Source organism: Sus scrofa, chromosome 6 (assembly GCF_054392235.1).
Source record: "Sus scrofa isolate SSC_HxYL_T2T_F1_AM1 chromosome 6, Sscrofa_HxYL_maternal_Yorkshire_Landrace_v2.0, whole genome shotgun sequence".
Lineage (NCBI taxonomy): Eukaryota > Metazoa > Chordata > Mammalia > Artiodactyla > Suidae > Sus > Sus scrofa.
Window position 1 is genome coordinate 62,637,751 of NC_139388.1, and position 16,487 is coordinate 62,654,237.

At 56.3% G+C, this 16,487-nt stretch overlaps 1 protein-coding gene across 6 annotated transcripts; it reads right to left on the reverse strand.

Annotated features, from left to right (window-relative positions):
- Window positions 1–129: 129 nt before the first annotated feature.
- On the reverse strand, window positions 130–16,188 carry MBOAT7 (membrane bound O-acyltransferase domain containing 7). 6 transcript variants are annotated; one of them, XM_003127417.6, is made up of 8 exons: window positions 15,915–16,188; window positions 15,184–15,262; window positions 14,949–15,078; window positions 14,202–14,328; window positions 12,001–12,160; window positions 8,590–8,950; window positions 6,606–6,782; window positions 130–1,103 (listed from the first exon to the last, which is right to left on the reverse strand). In XM_003127417.6, the coding sequence occupies exons 2-8, from the start codon at window positions 15,257–15,259 to the stop codon at window positions 716–718; spliced, it is 1,419 nt and encodes a 472-aa protein (XP_003127465.1). In that variant the 5' UTR covers window positions 15,260–15,262; window positions 15,915–16,188; the 3' UTR covers window positions 130–715. The 6 variants fall into 6 exon arrangements, with proteins under 6 accessions (XP_003127465.1, XP_084818149.1, XP_084818147.1 ...); XM_084962023.1 differs by having other exon boundaries at window positions 12,960–14,328; XM_084962021.1 differs by having other exon boundaries at window positions 15,184–15,400.
- Between the last annotated feature and the right edge of the window lie 299 nt (window positions 16,189–16,487).

The window sequence follows — 16,487 nt, forward strand, 5'->3', positions numbered from 1 at the left end:
GCTGAAGTCCGCAGGTGCCCGTGTGGCGCCGGGAGCTGTGCTCTGGCGCATCACATCTGGACTCTGTGGTCCAAGCCCCTCCGCCCCCAACCCCTTGGTGATCACCCACAGACACGCTCACGTGCAATCTTTGTGCCACACTTTTATTGGGAGAGATTTACACATTCTGCGCCTGTCCAAGGCCAAAGGATGACAAGAGGGTGACGGGGGCGCTGGGACCCTGAGGTGGCTCGGATGGAGCATGTCTGAGCCTGACTTTCTCTTTCGTTTCCTTGAATGAGCCAAAAGCAGAGCCAGAGCCACCAGAAAGGCCCCGACCCCCAAGCCCGAACCTGTCCTGAACGCCCTACCCTCACCCGGTGGAGCCAAAGAAAAGTGATTTGCCCAAGAGAACACGCTGGGGACAAGTGCTGCTCTCTGGATACCCGGAGCTGGGCAGGAACGAAGAGAGATTCTTGTCTGGATGTTTTCTTGACTTTACGGGGAAAACGGACCTCCTGGGGGCCTCAGGGCGGAGGCTGAGGAAGCAGGCGAGCCCCCAGCCTGGCTTTGGCACAGCACAGGCAGGGTCCGGAGCCGGGGAAGCGGGACTCCTCGCCAGACCCTGATGCAAATGAAGGGCCCTTTCCAGGAAAGGAGGCGGCCGTGGAGTTCACAGAATTTCCAGGCAGGAGCTTGGAGGCTGCACCCACTGGCAGAGGGCGCGTTGTGACAGCTACTCCTCCCGAAGCTTTCCCGAGGCGAGGCTGGGGGTGGGGGTGGCCGCCTTCCGCCGGCTGGGGCTGCCCCCTCCCAAAGCCAGGCCCAGCCCCAGGGCCCCCAGGGCCAGGATGTGGATGCAGAAGTAGATGGAGGCCCAGTACCGGAGGGTGTCGCCCAGCGAGAGCAGCACGAAGCCCATGCACATGTAGTCGTAGGCCCGCATCTTCAGGAACCAGTGCACCCAGTCCCAGGCCTTCTGGCCCCCGGGACTGAGCCGCCCCCGCAGGGCCGACTCCAAGCAGCCCTCAGCTGCCAGGCACAGCGGGATGGTCAGGAAGCTCAGGTAGTAGCCAGGGTGCAGGCCATGCCAGTAGGCGCTCAGTAGCATGGTCCAGGCGCTCCTGGGGGGGGGGGGCGCAGGTAAGGAATCAGGACCCAGACCAGGCTCCCCGCCCTCCTCCCTGAGACCCAGGGGTCCCGCCCCCAGCCCCTCCTCCCTGAGACCCAGGGGTCCCGCCCCCAGCCCCTCCTCCCTGAGACCCAGGGGTCCCGCCCCCAGCCCCTCCTCCCTGAGACCCAGGGGTCCCGCCCCCAGCCCCTCCTCCCTGAGACCCAGGGGTCCCGCCCCCAGCCCCTCCTCCCTGAGACCCAGGGGTCCCGCCCCCAGCCCCTCCTCCCTGAGACCCAGGGGTCTCTATCTCTTCTCAGAAACCCCCTCCCAACACTCTTTTCCCTCAGGACCCAGGAATTAAATCCCCAGCCACTCCCTCTTTGGGGTCCAGGAGTAAAATTCCTGATCCACGAGGGCTCAGAAATCTGCAGCCACGGTCCCTTGTCCTTATGGACATTCCAAAGTGCTATCCCTTGAACACCCAGCAAATTCAGACTCTGACCTCCATTTCCACTGAGAACACAGAACTCACAGCAGGTTTTGCCAAGGACTGCGGCGTGAGTTCCCACCCAGGGGTATCTGATTTTCTCTCTGGCACCCAGGGTGCTTAAAGTACAAAAATGACCTAACGAATAATCCTCTCTGGCTCAGAAGGCTAAGGATCCGGTGTTGTTACTGCCCTGGCTCTGGTTACAGCTGTGGCGCGGATTCCATCCCTGGCCAGGGAACGTTCACACGCCACAGGCTCAGCCAAAAACACAACACAACACAACACAACAAAACCCCTAATGACAGGCAGAGTAATGCCGACCATCTGTCCTGCTGGGCAGAAGGTCCATAAAAAGGTTGAATGTTTCCTGCTGCTAACAGGGGAGAGCTTCTCCTCCTCTCTCGCGCTTTTTTTTCTTTTTCGGTCTCTTTAGGGCTGCACTCAAGGCACATGGAAGCCCCCAGGCTAGGGGTCAAATTGGAGCTGTAGCCTCTGGCCCACGTCATAGCTCACGGCAATGCCAGATCCTTAACCCACGGAGTGAGGCCAGGGATTGAACCCACATCCATCACGGGTTGATGGATGCTAGTCAGGTTCTTTACCACTAAGCCACAACGGGAACTCCTCCTTCTCTCTTCTTGAGAAAGCTAGTATCTGAACATCTCTCCTTTGTCAGATGTCAATCTCTGAAGAGGGGAAACAGGCCTCGAGAAAGCTTTACAAGCTAGGAGATGCTTTTCCTGGGCCTCGGAGCCATCTCTTTGAAAAGTCTAGGAAGTGCAGGACGATAGGGCTCGTCTCCCTGAGGCTATGGGGGTTCTTCCTGGGAGTCGGCTCTGAGTCATAAACACCTGCTCCTGCTAGAGATAGTTGTTGTATCAGATACAACTTCCTTCAGATAAAAACACTTAACCAGCACAGGTGGCTACCCCGATTACCAGATGAGCTTGGGATGAACAAGAAGGCAGGCAGAGTGCTGGGCTTGGCCTTGAACCTGAGGACAAGTTCTGGTGTCTCTGTCTTTGCGGGGCTGCAGCCGCGGCATATGGAGGTTCCCAGGCTAGGGGTTGAATCAGAGTCGAATCTGCTGGCCTATACCACAGCCGCAGCAACGCCAGATCTAAGCCACACCTGCAACCTACTCCACAGCTCACGGCAATGCCGGATCCTTAACCCACCGAGGGAGGCCAGGGATCGAACCTGCATCCTCATGGATACTAGCTGGGTTCCTAACCTGCTGAGCCACAGTGGGAACTCCACACTTTGGTGTCTCTTGACAACACGCTCCGTAAAGGCCTGTAATTATGATGGATGATACAAGTGGGAAGTTTCTTTCTATCTTTGTAGTCTCAGCTGTGGGTGATTTGAGTGGTACCTTGAAATCTAGTTTAACGCTTATTGAATCACGGCGATTTTCTTTCTTTTCTACCTATGGTGGGGAGGGAACGCTCTGGGTTGGGCACAATTTAAAGAACTTACAGCAGGACCCTTGTCGTCGGAGCCTCCCCTGCATCTCTAACTCCACGCGTGCACAACTGAGCTGGGTGCCCTTCCCCCATCTGACCTGCTTCCTTCCATCCTACGCTTCTCTCCCCATTTTGCTGCCCTCCCTCACCCCCCCCCCCATGCAATGAACGCTCCTGCAAGAATTGTCTATGCTCCCCCTGCTTTTTTTTTTTGGCCTCAGCCATAAGCACGCAGAAGTTCCGCCAGAGCTCAAACCTTGCATCACAGCAGTGACCACACCAGAGCCTTAACCACTAGGCTACCAGGGAACTCCGATGCTCCACCTTCTGCTCCCTCTGTGACCCATTCCAATCTGGCTCTTGCATCAGCCCTCCCTCCCATCACACCCAAGCCATGGGTCTTTCTGCTCTCCTCGCCCCAAAGCTCCTGGCACAGGTAGATGCAGCCTCTCCTTCCTTCCTCCTTGAAACGCTTGGTTCTCTTGGCTTCCTTCTGGGAACAAACACTTGGCTGACTGTCCTGCTATCTGCTGGGCTGGCTCCTGCTCCTTGTCCCTGGTCTACACCAGGGTTTCCCAATCCTGACACTACCTGGGGCTGGATCATCCTTTGCAGAGCTTGCTGGGTGTGCTGTCTTGTGCATTGCAGGGTGTTGGTCCCACCCACTAGACCCAGTAGCGCCTCCCCAGCCTCCCCATCATGACAAAAGGGTCTCCAGATATGGTCACAGGCCCGCTGGGGGTGTAGCCCAATTGCCCCCCCCCACTGGAAATCCCTGGGCTAAACAGGAGAGCACTCTGATTTGATTTGACGCTCAGCCTCAGAGCTTTAAGTATCATCTGTATCTGCTTATGCTTAAGTGTCTGCTTTTTTTTTTTTTTTTTGGCCACCCTGAGGCATATGGAGTTCCCAAGACAGGGATCAGATCTGAGCTGTGGCTGTTACCTATGCTGCAGCTGAGGCAATACTGGATCCTTAACCCACTGTGCCAGACCAGGATCGAACCTGCGTCCCAGTGCTCCAGAGATGCCCCCAATCCTGTTTCACCACAGCGGGAACTCCAAGAATCCACTTTTTTTTTTTGGTTGTTTGTTTAAGGGCCGCACCTGCGGCATATGTAGGTTCCCAGGCTAGGGGTCCAATGGGAACTACAGCTGCCAGCTTACACCACAGCCACAGCAACACAGGATGGAAGCCACATCTGTGACCTACACCACAGCTCATGGCAACACCAGATCCTTAACCCACTGAGCGAGGCCAGGGATCAAACCCACATCCTCAGGGTTCCTAATCGGGTTCCTCAACCACTGAGCCAGGAAGGGAACTCCCAGAGTCCTCTTCTTACCCCAGCCCTTCCCTGAGGCACCAGAATCACATAACTAACTGCCTCGCCAATAACCTCAGCTGGAAATCTCACAGTCATCTCAAAGTCAGTGAGACCAACCCCAAGTCTAACTTCCTCATTGTACCCACTTCTGCAACTTCCTCCTGGTCAGTGTAACCCTTCTCAGGAAATGGCCCTTCCATGCCCTCCGCTGCTCACAGCCCTCACCTTGGCAGCAGGCTCCACTTCCTCTCTCTCAGGCCCTGCATCCAAGTGGGGCGGAACCCTGACTCCACCTCTCAAATGCATCCTCCTCTAGGCCACAGCTCCCTGCTCTACGACCACCCCCACAGCCCACTGGGCCAGGCCCCGGCTTTACCTCCTGCTCCCCCCCCCAATTCCATTCCCCACACAAGGCCAGAGCAGATTTTTACATCATAAATTGGATCACGCACTCAGGTAAATCTAGATCCAGAGATGCCATTATAACTGCTTCATTCTGAAACCATGTCATGGTGTCTCCTGACCTCATCTGGTGGCGTGGGGAAGGCTGAGTGACATGGGCAGGTTGCCCCACCTCTCTGAGCCTGGGTCTCTGCATCTTTAAAACGGGGAGGATAAGAGCTCTTACTTCCTAAGGTTGTAAAGATAAAGGTGGCAGAAAGTCTCTATTCAAGAAATATCAGATGGGAGGTTCCCTCGTGGCTCAATGGAAACGAATCTGACTAGTATCCGTGAGGACGCAGGTTCGATCCCTGGCCTCGCTCAGTGGGTTAAGGATCCAGCGATGCTGTGGCTGCGGTGTAGGCTGACAGCTGTGGCTCGGATTCGACTCCTAGATTGGGAACCTCCATGTGCCTCGGGTGCAGCCCTAAAAAGACCAAAAAAAAAAAAAAAGAAATTTCAGATGAGTAAAGCTTAATAAAAGACAGTCAGGCCTCACATTAAGTGCATTTCACACTTTATCTCACTTACTCCTCACATCAACCTATGAAACAGGTAAGAGCATCAGTCCCCTTTAAGAGGAGGAACCTGGGGTGGGGGAAGGATAAATCAGGAGCTTAGGATTAACATACACTACTGAATTTAAAACATATAACTGGAGCTCCTGTCGTGGCTCAGCAGAAGCAAATCTGACTGGCATCCCTGAGGATGCAGCTTTGATCCCTGGCCTCGCTCAGCGGGTTAAGGATCTAGCGTTGCCATGAGCTGTGGTGTGGGTCACAGACGCAGCTCAGACCTGGTGTTGCTGTGAGTGTGGTGTAGGCTACAGCTCCAATTCGACCCCTAGCCTGGGAACCTACATATGCTGTGGGTGCGGCCCTAAAAAAAAAAAAAAAAAAAAGACCAAAAAGAAAGATATGTATATACATAAAATCAACAGGGACCTACTGTACAGCACAGGGAACTATACTCAATGTTTTCTATAACCTCTCTGAATCACTTTGCACTGCCTGAAACTAACACAACATTGTAAATCAACTATACTCCGATTAAAAATATATATGTATATGCAGGACTTTTTTCTTTTCTTTTTTTTGCCTTTTCTAGGGCCGCTCCCGAGGCATATGGAGGCTCCCAGGCTAGGGGTCCAATCGGAGCTGTAGCCGCCGGCCTACACCAGGGCCACAGCACCTCGGGATCCGAGCCGCGTCTGTGACATACACCACAGCTCACGGCAACACCGGATTCTTAACCCACTGAGTGAGGCCAGGGATCGAGCCCAAAACCTCATGGTTCCTAGTCGGATTCGTTAACGCTGAGCCATGACGGGAACTCCAGAAATTTTTGAAACAAACAACCAAGAAGAAAGCTATGGCGCAAGGGGATTGGTGGTGTCTCTGCAGCACCAGTACGCAGGTTTGATTTCTGGCAAGCACAATGGGTTAAAGAATCCAGTGCAGATCCCTGGCCCAGGAACTCCGCTCCAAAAAAGGTTTCTTATCAATCAACAGGGTCAAGATTCTTAAAAGTTTAGCTATTGAGTCCACAGGATTCAGTACACTACTTCTCTGGAATGAGGCTGACTTTGCAGAGGTAGAAACGGAGGCCCAGAGTAGAGGAACAATTTACCTTGGAGCAGTGAAAATCAGAGCCAGGTCAACAGGATCAAGAAACTACAACTCCCATGATCCTCGGCAGGGGCGTGGGGGAGAGTGCGGAGGCCACAGGCAGCCCCAGGGGCACCTGGGAGATGGAGTTCCGTGTGTCCTCTGAGACGGGCGGGCTCACCTGAGGACGTAGGAGCGGGTAGGCGCGCTCTTGTAGATGTACTGTGCCAGCCACCACTGCACCGTCATATTCCAGTACCGCATGCCATCCCGCACGCGCACGCAGAAGTCTGTGCCGTAGCAATCGATGTTGCGGACGGTCTCATAGTCGTACTCCAGGGAAGCCGCCTTCTCCGGACTGGGGGAGTGGAGGATGAGGGTGGGGGACAGACATGCAGCTCAGCCAGACCCCCTCCCAACGCTGGCTACTGTCCCAGCCCCGGATGCTAAGGAGAAGATCCTGGCTGGTCACCAGCCTTCTCTGGCTGCCGCATTTGCTAGGGCAATAGGGGAAGGTAGCCCAGAGGGAGCATTTGGGGTAGGAAGGTGCACAGTTCCTCCACAACAGAGTTCTCCTTCTGTTGGTAAGGGGGCCAGCAACAGCCAGGAAAAGTGTGGAAGGGCTACAGTTGCTAAGCTATGAGTCCTTAGCAATCTGACCCGCCAACAGTCTCGGTCTCGGATGCTACAGAATGGCGGTTCCTTAGCAACCGTGCTCAGCAAATTCAGAGAAGCCTCCAAGGAGTCCTTTCTAAGTTGCTGGAAGCTTCGGTTGTTAGGGAAGTAGCATCCGTAACAGTGAGGTGGCCCGTGGTTGCTAGGGAAACGTTCTGGGCCACCCTGACACCGGGATGATCTCTGTTGCTAGGGAGAGGGCATTCCTTAGCAACAAGGCCCAGGATGTTTAGAAAAGCTTCCGAAAAGGCCTCTCCTGGCTCTTGGTCCCTGTAATTGCCCTCCGAGTGTCATCTTCAGCAAGACAGTGGTTCCTGGGTCACTGGTGCCAACACTCCCAGCAGTGGGGGATATCCTTGGCTCATCTGAACCATTGACAGCTTCTGATAACGGACGGGAGGGGCCAGAAGGTTTAGAAGTGCCTTCAATTCCTGCTTGACGTCTTCTGGGGGACTCCCTCTAGAGACTCTCCAGTTGTCTACAGTTACTATGGCAGTGGCAAGAAATTTACAGGGGGGTGCCACGTCCCCCACAATGGAATGGCAGTTCGAGACTACTAGGGGATGGGCCAACCCTAGCAAGAAGTAGTTCATAATTTACATCAAAGGGCTGCTTTCCTAGCCCCAGTCAGAGAGTAGGCCATGGTTGCTGGGAACAGAGGGAGAGTCCATTCCTGGTTGCTAGGGGCGCCATTTCCCTAGCAACACAGGAGTAATATACCCTTAGCAACAAGGGAGACCACGGTACTAGCGTGTGTGTTTTAGCGAGCGATAAAGGAGCTGGGGGTGGGTGGGGTCGGGGTAGGGAGCTTCACCGGCAACACGGCAATGCACAGTTACCAGGACGTTTTCTGGGCAACAGCAGGAAGGCAGCCTATGGTTGCTAGGAACGGGGTCCCCTCTGCTAAAGGACAGCACTGTCAAGGATGCCATTTCCTTAGAAACAGAGGACGAGAGCGGGTGGTTATGCGATGACATTTCATGGGAAGAGCCATGCTGGCTTCGAGCAAGGAAGGGGCCCTTCAGGCGGGCCTGGTTGGGTGGCAACAAAGAGCAGCCTGCTGGCAGGAAAGGGCAGCCCTGTTGCCAGGGAACGGTTTCCCTAGCAACAAAGGGCTACTCATCACTGCCCAAGGAGGGAATCCCGAGGAACCAGGAACAACTGGGTTACTGGGGTGACACTTCCATGGCACCAGAGGGACAGCAGGTGGTTGCTATAAGCCTTCCTTCTAGCAACAGAGAGCGATTCGCCATCCCCAGGGGTGACAAGCACTAGAAAGATGGGGCAAACCCTAGGTATCAGGACTACTGTTTCCCTAGGAGGGGGGAAGGCGTGGTGGCGGAGGATGGCACTCTGCTGACAGCAGGTGGGGGGCCTGTCCCCCCCCCCGCCTCCCCCGCTCCCCCTATCCTTCCTGCTAGGGGCAGGGCCAGCCCGTGGCGGTGATGGGGCCTGCCGGGTCTTGGGAGACCTCCCTCCCGCCGCCTGACCTGCTAGGGGGTGGGCATTGGAGGGTGGGGCCGCCCCCGGCCCGGGCTTTGGCGGCCACGGGGTAGGCCCCGAAGCCAGCGGCAATGCAGCCGCACTCGGCCGCAATCCAGGCCACGTAGAAGCGCATGCGGAAGGCGAAGAAGACCGGGATCATGTAGAAGAGGCGGGCGGGCAGCGGGCGGGCGTAGAAGGCGTCCTCGCGCACGGCCTCCAGCGGGAAGATGTGGGAGGACAGCAGGAAGAGCAGGCCGAAGAGCGGCGCCGGCCAGGCTCGGCGCAGCAGGGGCCGCAGGCTGGGCACGGCCCCCGGGAAGGGCTGCTCCAGCCAGTCCAGGTACGTGCGGTAGCGGAAGAACGGGCCTGTGGCGGGAGGGAGGGCGGCGGGTCAGAGCTCGAGTCCGGGGGCCGGGGGGGCGGGAAATGGGGGACCAGACGGGGGAGCGAGGGGGCCACGGGCCAGATTCGGGAGCTGAGGGGACCCAGGAGAGAGAAGGAAGAGACGAGAGAGGGAGAAGCAGAGAGAGGTGGGGACAGGAGACCTAGAGAGATGGGGACAGGGAACCAGAGAAAGGGGAGGACAAAGGACTCATCAAGAAAGAAAGAGAAGGAGTTCCCATCATGGCGCTGCAGAAGCGAATCCGACTAGAAACCATGAGGTTGCAGGTTCGATCCCTGGTCTTGCCCTGTGGGTTAAGGATCCCGCATTGCCGTGAGCAGTGGTGTAGGTTGCACATGCGGCTCAGATTCTGTGTGGCTGTGGTGGAGGCCAGCAGGTGCAGCTCCGATTCGACCCCTAGCCTGGGAACCTCCATATGCTGCGGGAAGCGGCCCTAGAAAAGACAAAAAGACAAAAAAAAAAAAGAAAAAGAAAAGAAGGGGAAAAAGAAAAAGAAAGTAGGAGAGGGAGTTCTCTGGTAGCCTAGTGGTGAGGACTCAGTGCTTTCACTGCTGCTGTGGCCCAGGTTCAATCCCCGTTCTGGGAACTGAGATTCCATATCAAGCTGCTGGAGGCCACGGTCAAAAAGAAAAAAGAAAGAGGGACAGACACTTATGGAGAAGAATGCAGAGCCCGAGAATGAGGGTTATTAAGACTCTGAGACAAACGGAGACACAGACCAGACCTGGAGGGATGGGGTGACCTGGCCTAAAGGGGTCCCAGGAGGTGGAGCAGTGCCTCTGGAGAGGACGAGAGCGGTGTGAGAACAAATGAGAGGGCGGCAGGGCTGGACCTTGGGGGATCTGAGGAGGCCTCTGGGTTTTGGGTTTTTTGGAGTGGGGGTGCTTTGTTTTTGGCCACATCTGCAGCATGTGGAAGTCCCCAGCCAGGATGGAACCTGGGCCACAGCAGTGACAATGCCGGTCTTTAGCTGCTAGGCCACAAGGGAATTCCAACGTTTTTTGTGTTTTTTTGGTCTTTTTAGGGCCGCCCTTGTGGCATATGTAATTTCCCAGGCTGGGTACCAATGGGAGTGCCAGCTGCTGGCCTGCACCACAGCTCATGGCAATGCTGGATACTTAACCCACTGAGCAAAGCCAGGGATCGAACCTGGGTCCTCATGGGTATTGGGTTCATTACGGCTGAGCCACAACAGAAACTCCCAAATAAATGTTGGTTTTTATAAAAAAAATTTTTTTGGAGGGGAGGTTTTGTTCTAAGTGCTAGGAAACCACTGTAGGTCTTCCACCAGGGAAGTGCTGAACTATCATTTGACTTTTCACAAGACCCCTCTGGCTGTGGAGCAGAGAGGGGCTGCAGAGCGCCAGGGGTGGAAAAAAGGAGACTGCTGCAGCACTTTATTTTTTTTGCTTTTTTAGGGCTGCCCCATGGCATATGGAAGTTCCCAGGCTTGGGGTTGAATCAGAGCTACAGCTGCTGGCCTACACCACAGCCCCAGCAACTCAGGATCCAAGCCGTGTCTACAACCTACACCACAGCTCACGGCAATGCCAGGTCCTTAACTCGGGGCCAAGGATCGAACCTGTATCTTCATGGACACTAGCGGGATTTGTTTCTGCTCAGATATGATGGGAACTCCCTGCTGGAGCACTTTAGATCAAATTTCTGCCCTGGCGTAGGAAGGGAGCAGAGGAGATTAACAGATGTGGCAGGTGTTACACGTCACAAAAGACCTCACACTGTGTGATTCCATTTACAAATATTTAAGATGGGAAAATCTGTAGGTATAGAACGTCTATTACTTGGGAGTTCCTGTCATGGCTCAGTGGTTAACAAATCCGACTAGGAACCATGAGGTTGGGGGTTTGATCCCTGGCCTCGCTCAGTGGGTTACATGGTGGTGACGATGGCACAACTCTATGAATATATAAAACCTAACAAACTGGATGTGGTTATGAGTGGGTGAGTACATCAGTCATAGCTCAATAAAGTTATAAAAAAGAAATGCTTGGAGTTACTGTCGTGGCTCAGCGATTACGGAACCTGACTAGGATCCACGAGGATGCGGGTTTGATCCCTGGCCTTGCTCAGTGGGTTAAGGATCCTGCATTGCCATGAGCTGTGGTGTAGGTTGCAGACGAGGCTGCTGGGGCTGTGGCATAGGCCAGCAGCTACAGTGCTAATTCAACCCCTAGCCTGCAAACCCCCATATTCTGTGGGTGCACTCCCCCCAAAAAAAAGACAAAAAAGAAAGCTTTCTATGAGGTCAAGAATAACGAAAAATATTTTCTGAAACTAAAATGCGATTGTGGAGTTCCCTGGTAGCCTAGCGGTTAAGGATCTGGCGCTGTCACTGCTGTGGTGCAGGTGCAGTCCCTGGCCCAGGAACTTCCGCAGGCCTTGGACAAAGGGGAGGGGGAGCCAAAAAAAGGGGGGGGGGATTGTAAACTGTAAATATTGATTGCCCAGGAGTTCCCGTCGTGGCGCAGTGGTTAACGAATCCGACTAGGAACCATGAGGTTGCAGGTTCGGTCCCTGCCCTTGCTCAGTGCGTTAATGATCCAGCGTTGCCGTGAGCTGTGGTGTAGGTTGCAGACGCGGCTCGGATCCTGCGTTGCTGTGGCTCTGGCGTAGGCTGGCAGCTACAGCTCCGATTCAACCCCTAGCCTGGGAACCTCCATATGCCGCGGGAGCGGCCCAAGAAATAGCAACAACAACAACAAAAGACAAAAAGACAAAAAAAAAAAAAAAAAAAAAAAAAATTGATTGCCCAGGCAGCAGAAACGTTCGGGTTACCTAGATCTTTCTTCTCTATCTCATGTTTGCTCCCAGTAAGTGACAAGGAATCATTTAAGCTGGGAAGGGTCTGTCTCTACTCCGCAGGAGCCCCGGGGCCAGCGGAAGAGGGCTCACCCTCAGATGCTGGAAGGGAGCAGGCACCAGACTCGGGGCAGAGAAAGGAGACAGGGGCTGGGCGATGGGGAGACGCGGGCCTGGGGGCGGGCACACTCACCGGTCATGATCCCCACGTAGCAGTAGCTGTAGCTGAGGGTCTCCATCAGTGAGGGGACTTCCGGCAGCAGCCCCAGGCTGGGCCCCTTGACGAAGCCCGAGGCCATTTCCTTCCTCTGGGCCATGTGCAGGTCCTGGACTTCACTGGCCAGGCTCACCAGCTGCGGGGAAGGGGCGTGGGGTGGGGACAGGTCAGAGCCGGGCCTCCTCACACCTGCCTCCCTTTCACCATCCCTCTGGGCAGCTCGGGGCTGCAGTTCTGGGGATCTGGGCGCAGAGGTGCTACTCCACGGGCAGCTCTGAGACTCTAGTCATAAGGGCTTCTTGGTGGCCTTGGCCGGGCACACTCCTGGGCCCCCATCTTTTTCCTCTGGGATCTTCTGCAGTCCACAGCCTTAGATAACCTCCCCTGGGCAGGACTTCTCCAAGCCCCAAGCCCATTCAGCAAGCTGCCTCTTTCTTTCTTTTCTTTTGTTTTTGTTTTTTTTTTTTTGGTCGTTCTGTCTTTTCAGGGCTGCACCCTGCAGCATGTGGAGGTTCCCAGGTTAGGGGTAATGGGAGCTGTAGCCGCTGGTCTACACCACAGCCACAGCAACTTGGGATCCGAGCTGTCTGCAACCTACACCACAGCTCACAGCAACGCCGGACCCTTAACCCACTGAGCGAGGCCAGGGATCGAACTGGCAACCTCATGGTTCCTAGTCGGATTCGTTAACCAATGAGCTACGACGGGAACTCCCAAGCTGCCTCTTGTCATTCACACTTGGTTGTCTACCGGGCACCTCGAATTTAACATAGGCAAAGTGGAAGACGGTATTAGCTATGCCCCATAGGGGGGGGCTCTTCTGGTCTCTCCCCTCAGCCGATGGCCCCATCCAATCAATCGCTTAGGATGGGAAACCTTCCTTGCTCCCCAGATCTGATCCCTGGATTCTCTGGACTCTGTCCCTTTGGCTTTACCTCCAGCCCAGGGCTGAGTAAGCTCGGCCTGTCCTCCAGATCGGCTCTCTAGCCTTCTCCGTGCACACCCGAGGCCGGCCCGACACCTGCAGGTCTGTGTCTTCTAGTTTTCTCTTGGGTTCCATCGACAAAGAGCCCCAGGCAGAGAGGGAGGAAGGCAGGAGGGAGGCCCAGGTTTTTATTTCTTTGTGAGGTCACCTTTAGCGGCTCTCAAACTGGGTGGCTCAAGCCCTTCTGGCTTCCACGACCTGCCCCTCCTCTTGTCCCCTCGGGCCCAGGACTCCTCCTCATCCTGCCTTTCTCATGGTAAATACTAAGTCCTCAATTTCCCCTAAAGGCTGTGCTTCCCATGGGGGCCCGAGGGACCTGCCCACAGGCCTGCATGGAGCCGCCGCTGTTCAGCAGCTGGACTTGGACAAAGGACCCGGTGACATCCGTCTTGCCGTTTCTGTTTTAACTCTCTCAACATCTGGAGCATGTCTTTTTGAGCATGTAAATCTGATCCCATCACCTCTTCTGGCCACAAACCCCAAACACCTCCTGCGGAGGATCCTGGGCTCCTGCAGGAAGAAGTCCCCACGCCACATCTTGGCCAGCAAGGCTCTGCGTGGTTTGGCCAGAGCCGCCTGTGCTCCTCTCCCTGTGGGGTGAACAGCCCACGTGGGTGGCACGCGGCTGATGGGACTCAGCCTGCTCCCTTCCGCACCCGAAAGGCTCTTCCACCACCTTGTCTCTGGGATACCCAACTTCTGCCTGTTTCTCAGCACCCCTCCCGCTGGGGACAGGGGCTGATGCTCAGGGGACCTGCCTCGACACCTGTCAGAGGGACTGTTCGGGTCACTGATACATAGTGCAAAGGAGGGACACATGACTTGTGTTCTGGGGTGGGGGCCCAGGACTCTGTTTTCACTCATCTTCCTGGGTCATGTGGAGCCAGATGTGGTGCCCCGAGCAACGTGCCATGTCCCCAAAGCTGGTTTTTCTCCTTTGCAATGTGGCTGGCTACAAAGGTGCCCTCAGCTCAGCCTCTGGCACACGGCGCACGCCAAATGGCACCCACCGGGACCTAACTTTGGGGACTTCTTTAGCCCAAGGAAGGGCGGAGGGGTGACGTCCCCACCCCTGCAGTGTGTGGGAGCCACCCGCCCGCTTCCTCTGCCTCCCGTTGGAGTGGCTGGGAGAAGGAGGTAAAAGTTGGGGTGGTTCGCCTGGCACACAGGGAGGGGTGAAGGGGAGTCTGACCTTCAGTGTCAGCAGCAGCTGCACGGCATTGGTGAAAGGCGTGGGAGTGGGCAGGCCCAGCAGGCTGAGGGCACGGAAGAACAGCAGATAGGAGAAGGTCCAGGCCAGGGCCAGGGCGTGGCAGGAGCTGGATAAAGGCAGGAGGCGTGCTGTGCTGGGTGCTAGGGCATCTTGCTTCTGCCTCCCTTAGATTTCAGCTACAGATCCTCCCCCACCACCCCACCTTCAGAGACAGAAAAGGTGGGGTGGGGGGGTGGGGAGGTGGAATGAGCAGGACTGAAATAGCCACACAGACATGTGCAGCCACGGAGAAGAGAATTGAGGGGGGGGGTTAAGAGAGGCTTCAGGGTGAAGCCCTTTCAAGCAGTCCATCCTTTTTTTGGGAGGGAGGGAGAGAGAGGGAGAGAGGGAAAGGGGGCGGGAGGAGAGAGAGAGAGAAACAGAGAGAGGGAAGAGGGAGAGAGGACACCAATCTGATGGGTGGCAGGGCCAGCACACTATGAATATCGTCCTCTCGCCTGAATCCATGACATGGATGCAAAGGACCGGGACACACACACCGGGACAAGACCCAGAAAAAAGCAGGAGCGGAAGAAAACCAGACCTGACAAACGACACAGAGCATCTAGAGATGAACAAGAGACATTCAGAGATGGAAGCAAAAACAGAGAAAGACCCAAAGAGGAAACAGGTTGCTTCTTCGGCCCCCCTCGGTTCTCCCTCTCCTGCCCACCCCCAAATCCTCACCAGGGCTGCGCCTGAATGAGTGCCCAGGTCCCCAGGATGGTGATCAGAGAATGCAGAGTGTGGGGGCCACAGGTGAACAAGGTGAGCCCCAGGCCCACAGCTGCTGCCCCCCATCTCTTCAGCCCGGGTCCTGCAGGGAGAAGGCACAGCATAAGCATGGAACATTCCAGGGGTCCCCCCCAACTCAGGTCGCCCCCCCCCCCTTATTTTCCACTGGGGAGGGAAACTGACTCACCAGCTTTCTTAAAGAGGAAGCCGATGGGGATGGAGATAAGAAGAACCACTAGATATGTCCATTCTTCGGGTGACATGTTCTGGGGGAGGGGCGGAGGTTCACAGTGAGAACCCCGGAGTCTGGGCCCCCAGCCCCTCCCCCTTGGAGGATTCAGGAATCCGCTCCCCTGGTTCCCAGTTGTAGAGGATCACGGAGTCCTATCCTCAGCTCCTCTTCCCTGAGAACACAGGAATCCCGACCTCCAGGTCCTTCCTCCCAGGATAAAGGAAGCCACTCCCAGAAGTTCTCTTTTGAGAACCCGGGGTCCCAGTCCTCTTCTCCTTTGAGAACCCACAAATTCAAATCTTCCATTCCTCTCCAGCTTCGAGGATCCAGGAACAGAGTCCCTCTCTTATTCCCCCTCCCCCAGTGAGAACCCAGCTCTCCAGACCTCCAGCCCTTCCTTCTTCGAGGCAGGCCTCCAGCCTCCACCTCTTTCGGAGGTTGGGTTCCTTCTCTCATCTAAAGCCCCGAGAGCGCGCCCCGCTCCCTAGCCCCAACCCCGCGCCGGCTGCGTGCACCAAGCGCGTGTCAGATGGGCCCAGGCAAAGCCACAGGCGGTTACGCCACTCCAGAGCTCCTCCGCGCTCCAGGCACCGCCCCCGCAGCCCATCGACCCACCGATCCGCAGCGAACCCACGCACTGTCCAGACCCCTCCCGGTCTCCGGGGCGCCTCTACACCCCAGCTCACCTGGGCCCGCGACTCCACGCCGCCAGCAGGGGAGGAGGCGGCCAAGCAGTCCCAGCGCGCGGGCCCGGCGGGTCCAGCCACGCCTACCCCGCCCAGCACGCCTCCGCTACCCCCGCCTCTTTGGGGGGCCGGTTCGGCTGCGCCGTGTCGGGCCGGGTGCGCAGCGCCGGGTAGGTTCCCGGCTGCGCAGAGAAGAAGCCTGGACTAAGAGCAGGCAGCAGGAGTCAGCTGCTGGACCAGGACTCTTGGTCAAGAGTCACTGGCACGCAAAAGGGCGGGGTTTCGGGCTCGGAAAGGGGAGGGGCCAGAAGCTTCCGCCTCTTAGGGACGCGACCAGACGTGAGAAGGAGGGCGGAGCCTGGAGCTCAGCGCTCGGAATGAGGCGGGGCCTCCACTTCAGGTTCCTCGGAGCAGAGATGGGAGGCGGCTTGGAGGCGGGGCCACAAGCCGAAAGTCTCTGTCCGGATGTGGGCGGGGCCAAAAGCTTCGCCGGATGTAGGCGGAGCCACCGCGTCGGTTTCCTTCGGAGGTAGTCGTGTGCAAGTGACAGTCCCACCCCAATCGGGTTGCTGA

Coding starts and splice junctions, on each gene's coding strand:
- MBOAT7 (XM_003127417.6), bottom strand. CDS start 15,259: ATGTCACCCGAAGAATGGACATATCTAGTGGTTCTTCTTATCTCCATC. Junction 15,079..15,183: donor CTTCCTCTTTAAGAAAGCTG/GTGAGTCAGTTT, acceptor TTCTCCCTGCAG/GACCCGGGCTGAAGAGATGG. Junction 1,104..6,605: donor ACCCGCTCCTACGTCCTCAG/GTGAGCCCGCCC, acceptor CCCCCCCCCCAG/GAGCGCCTGGACCATGCTAC.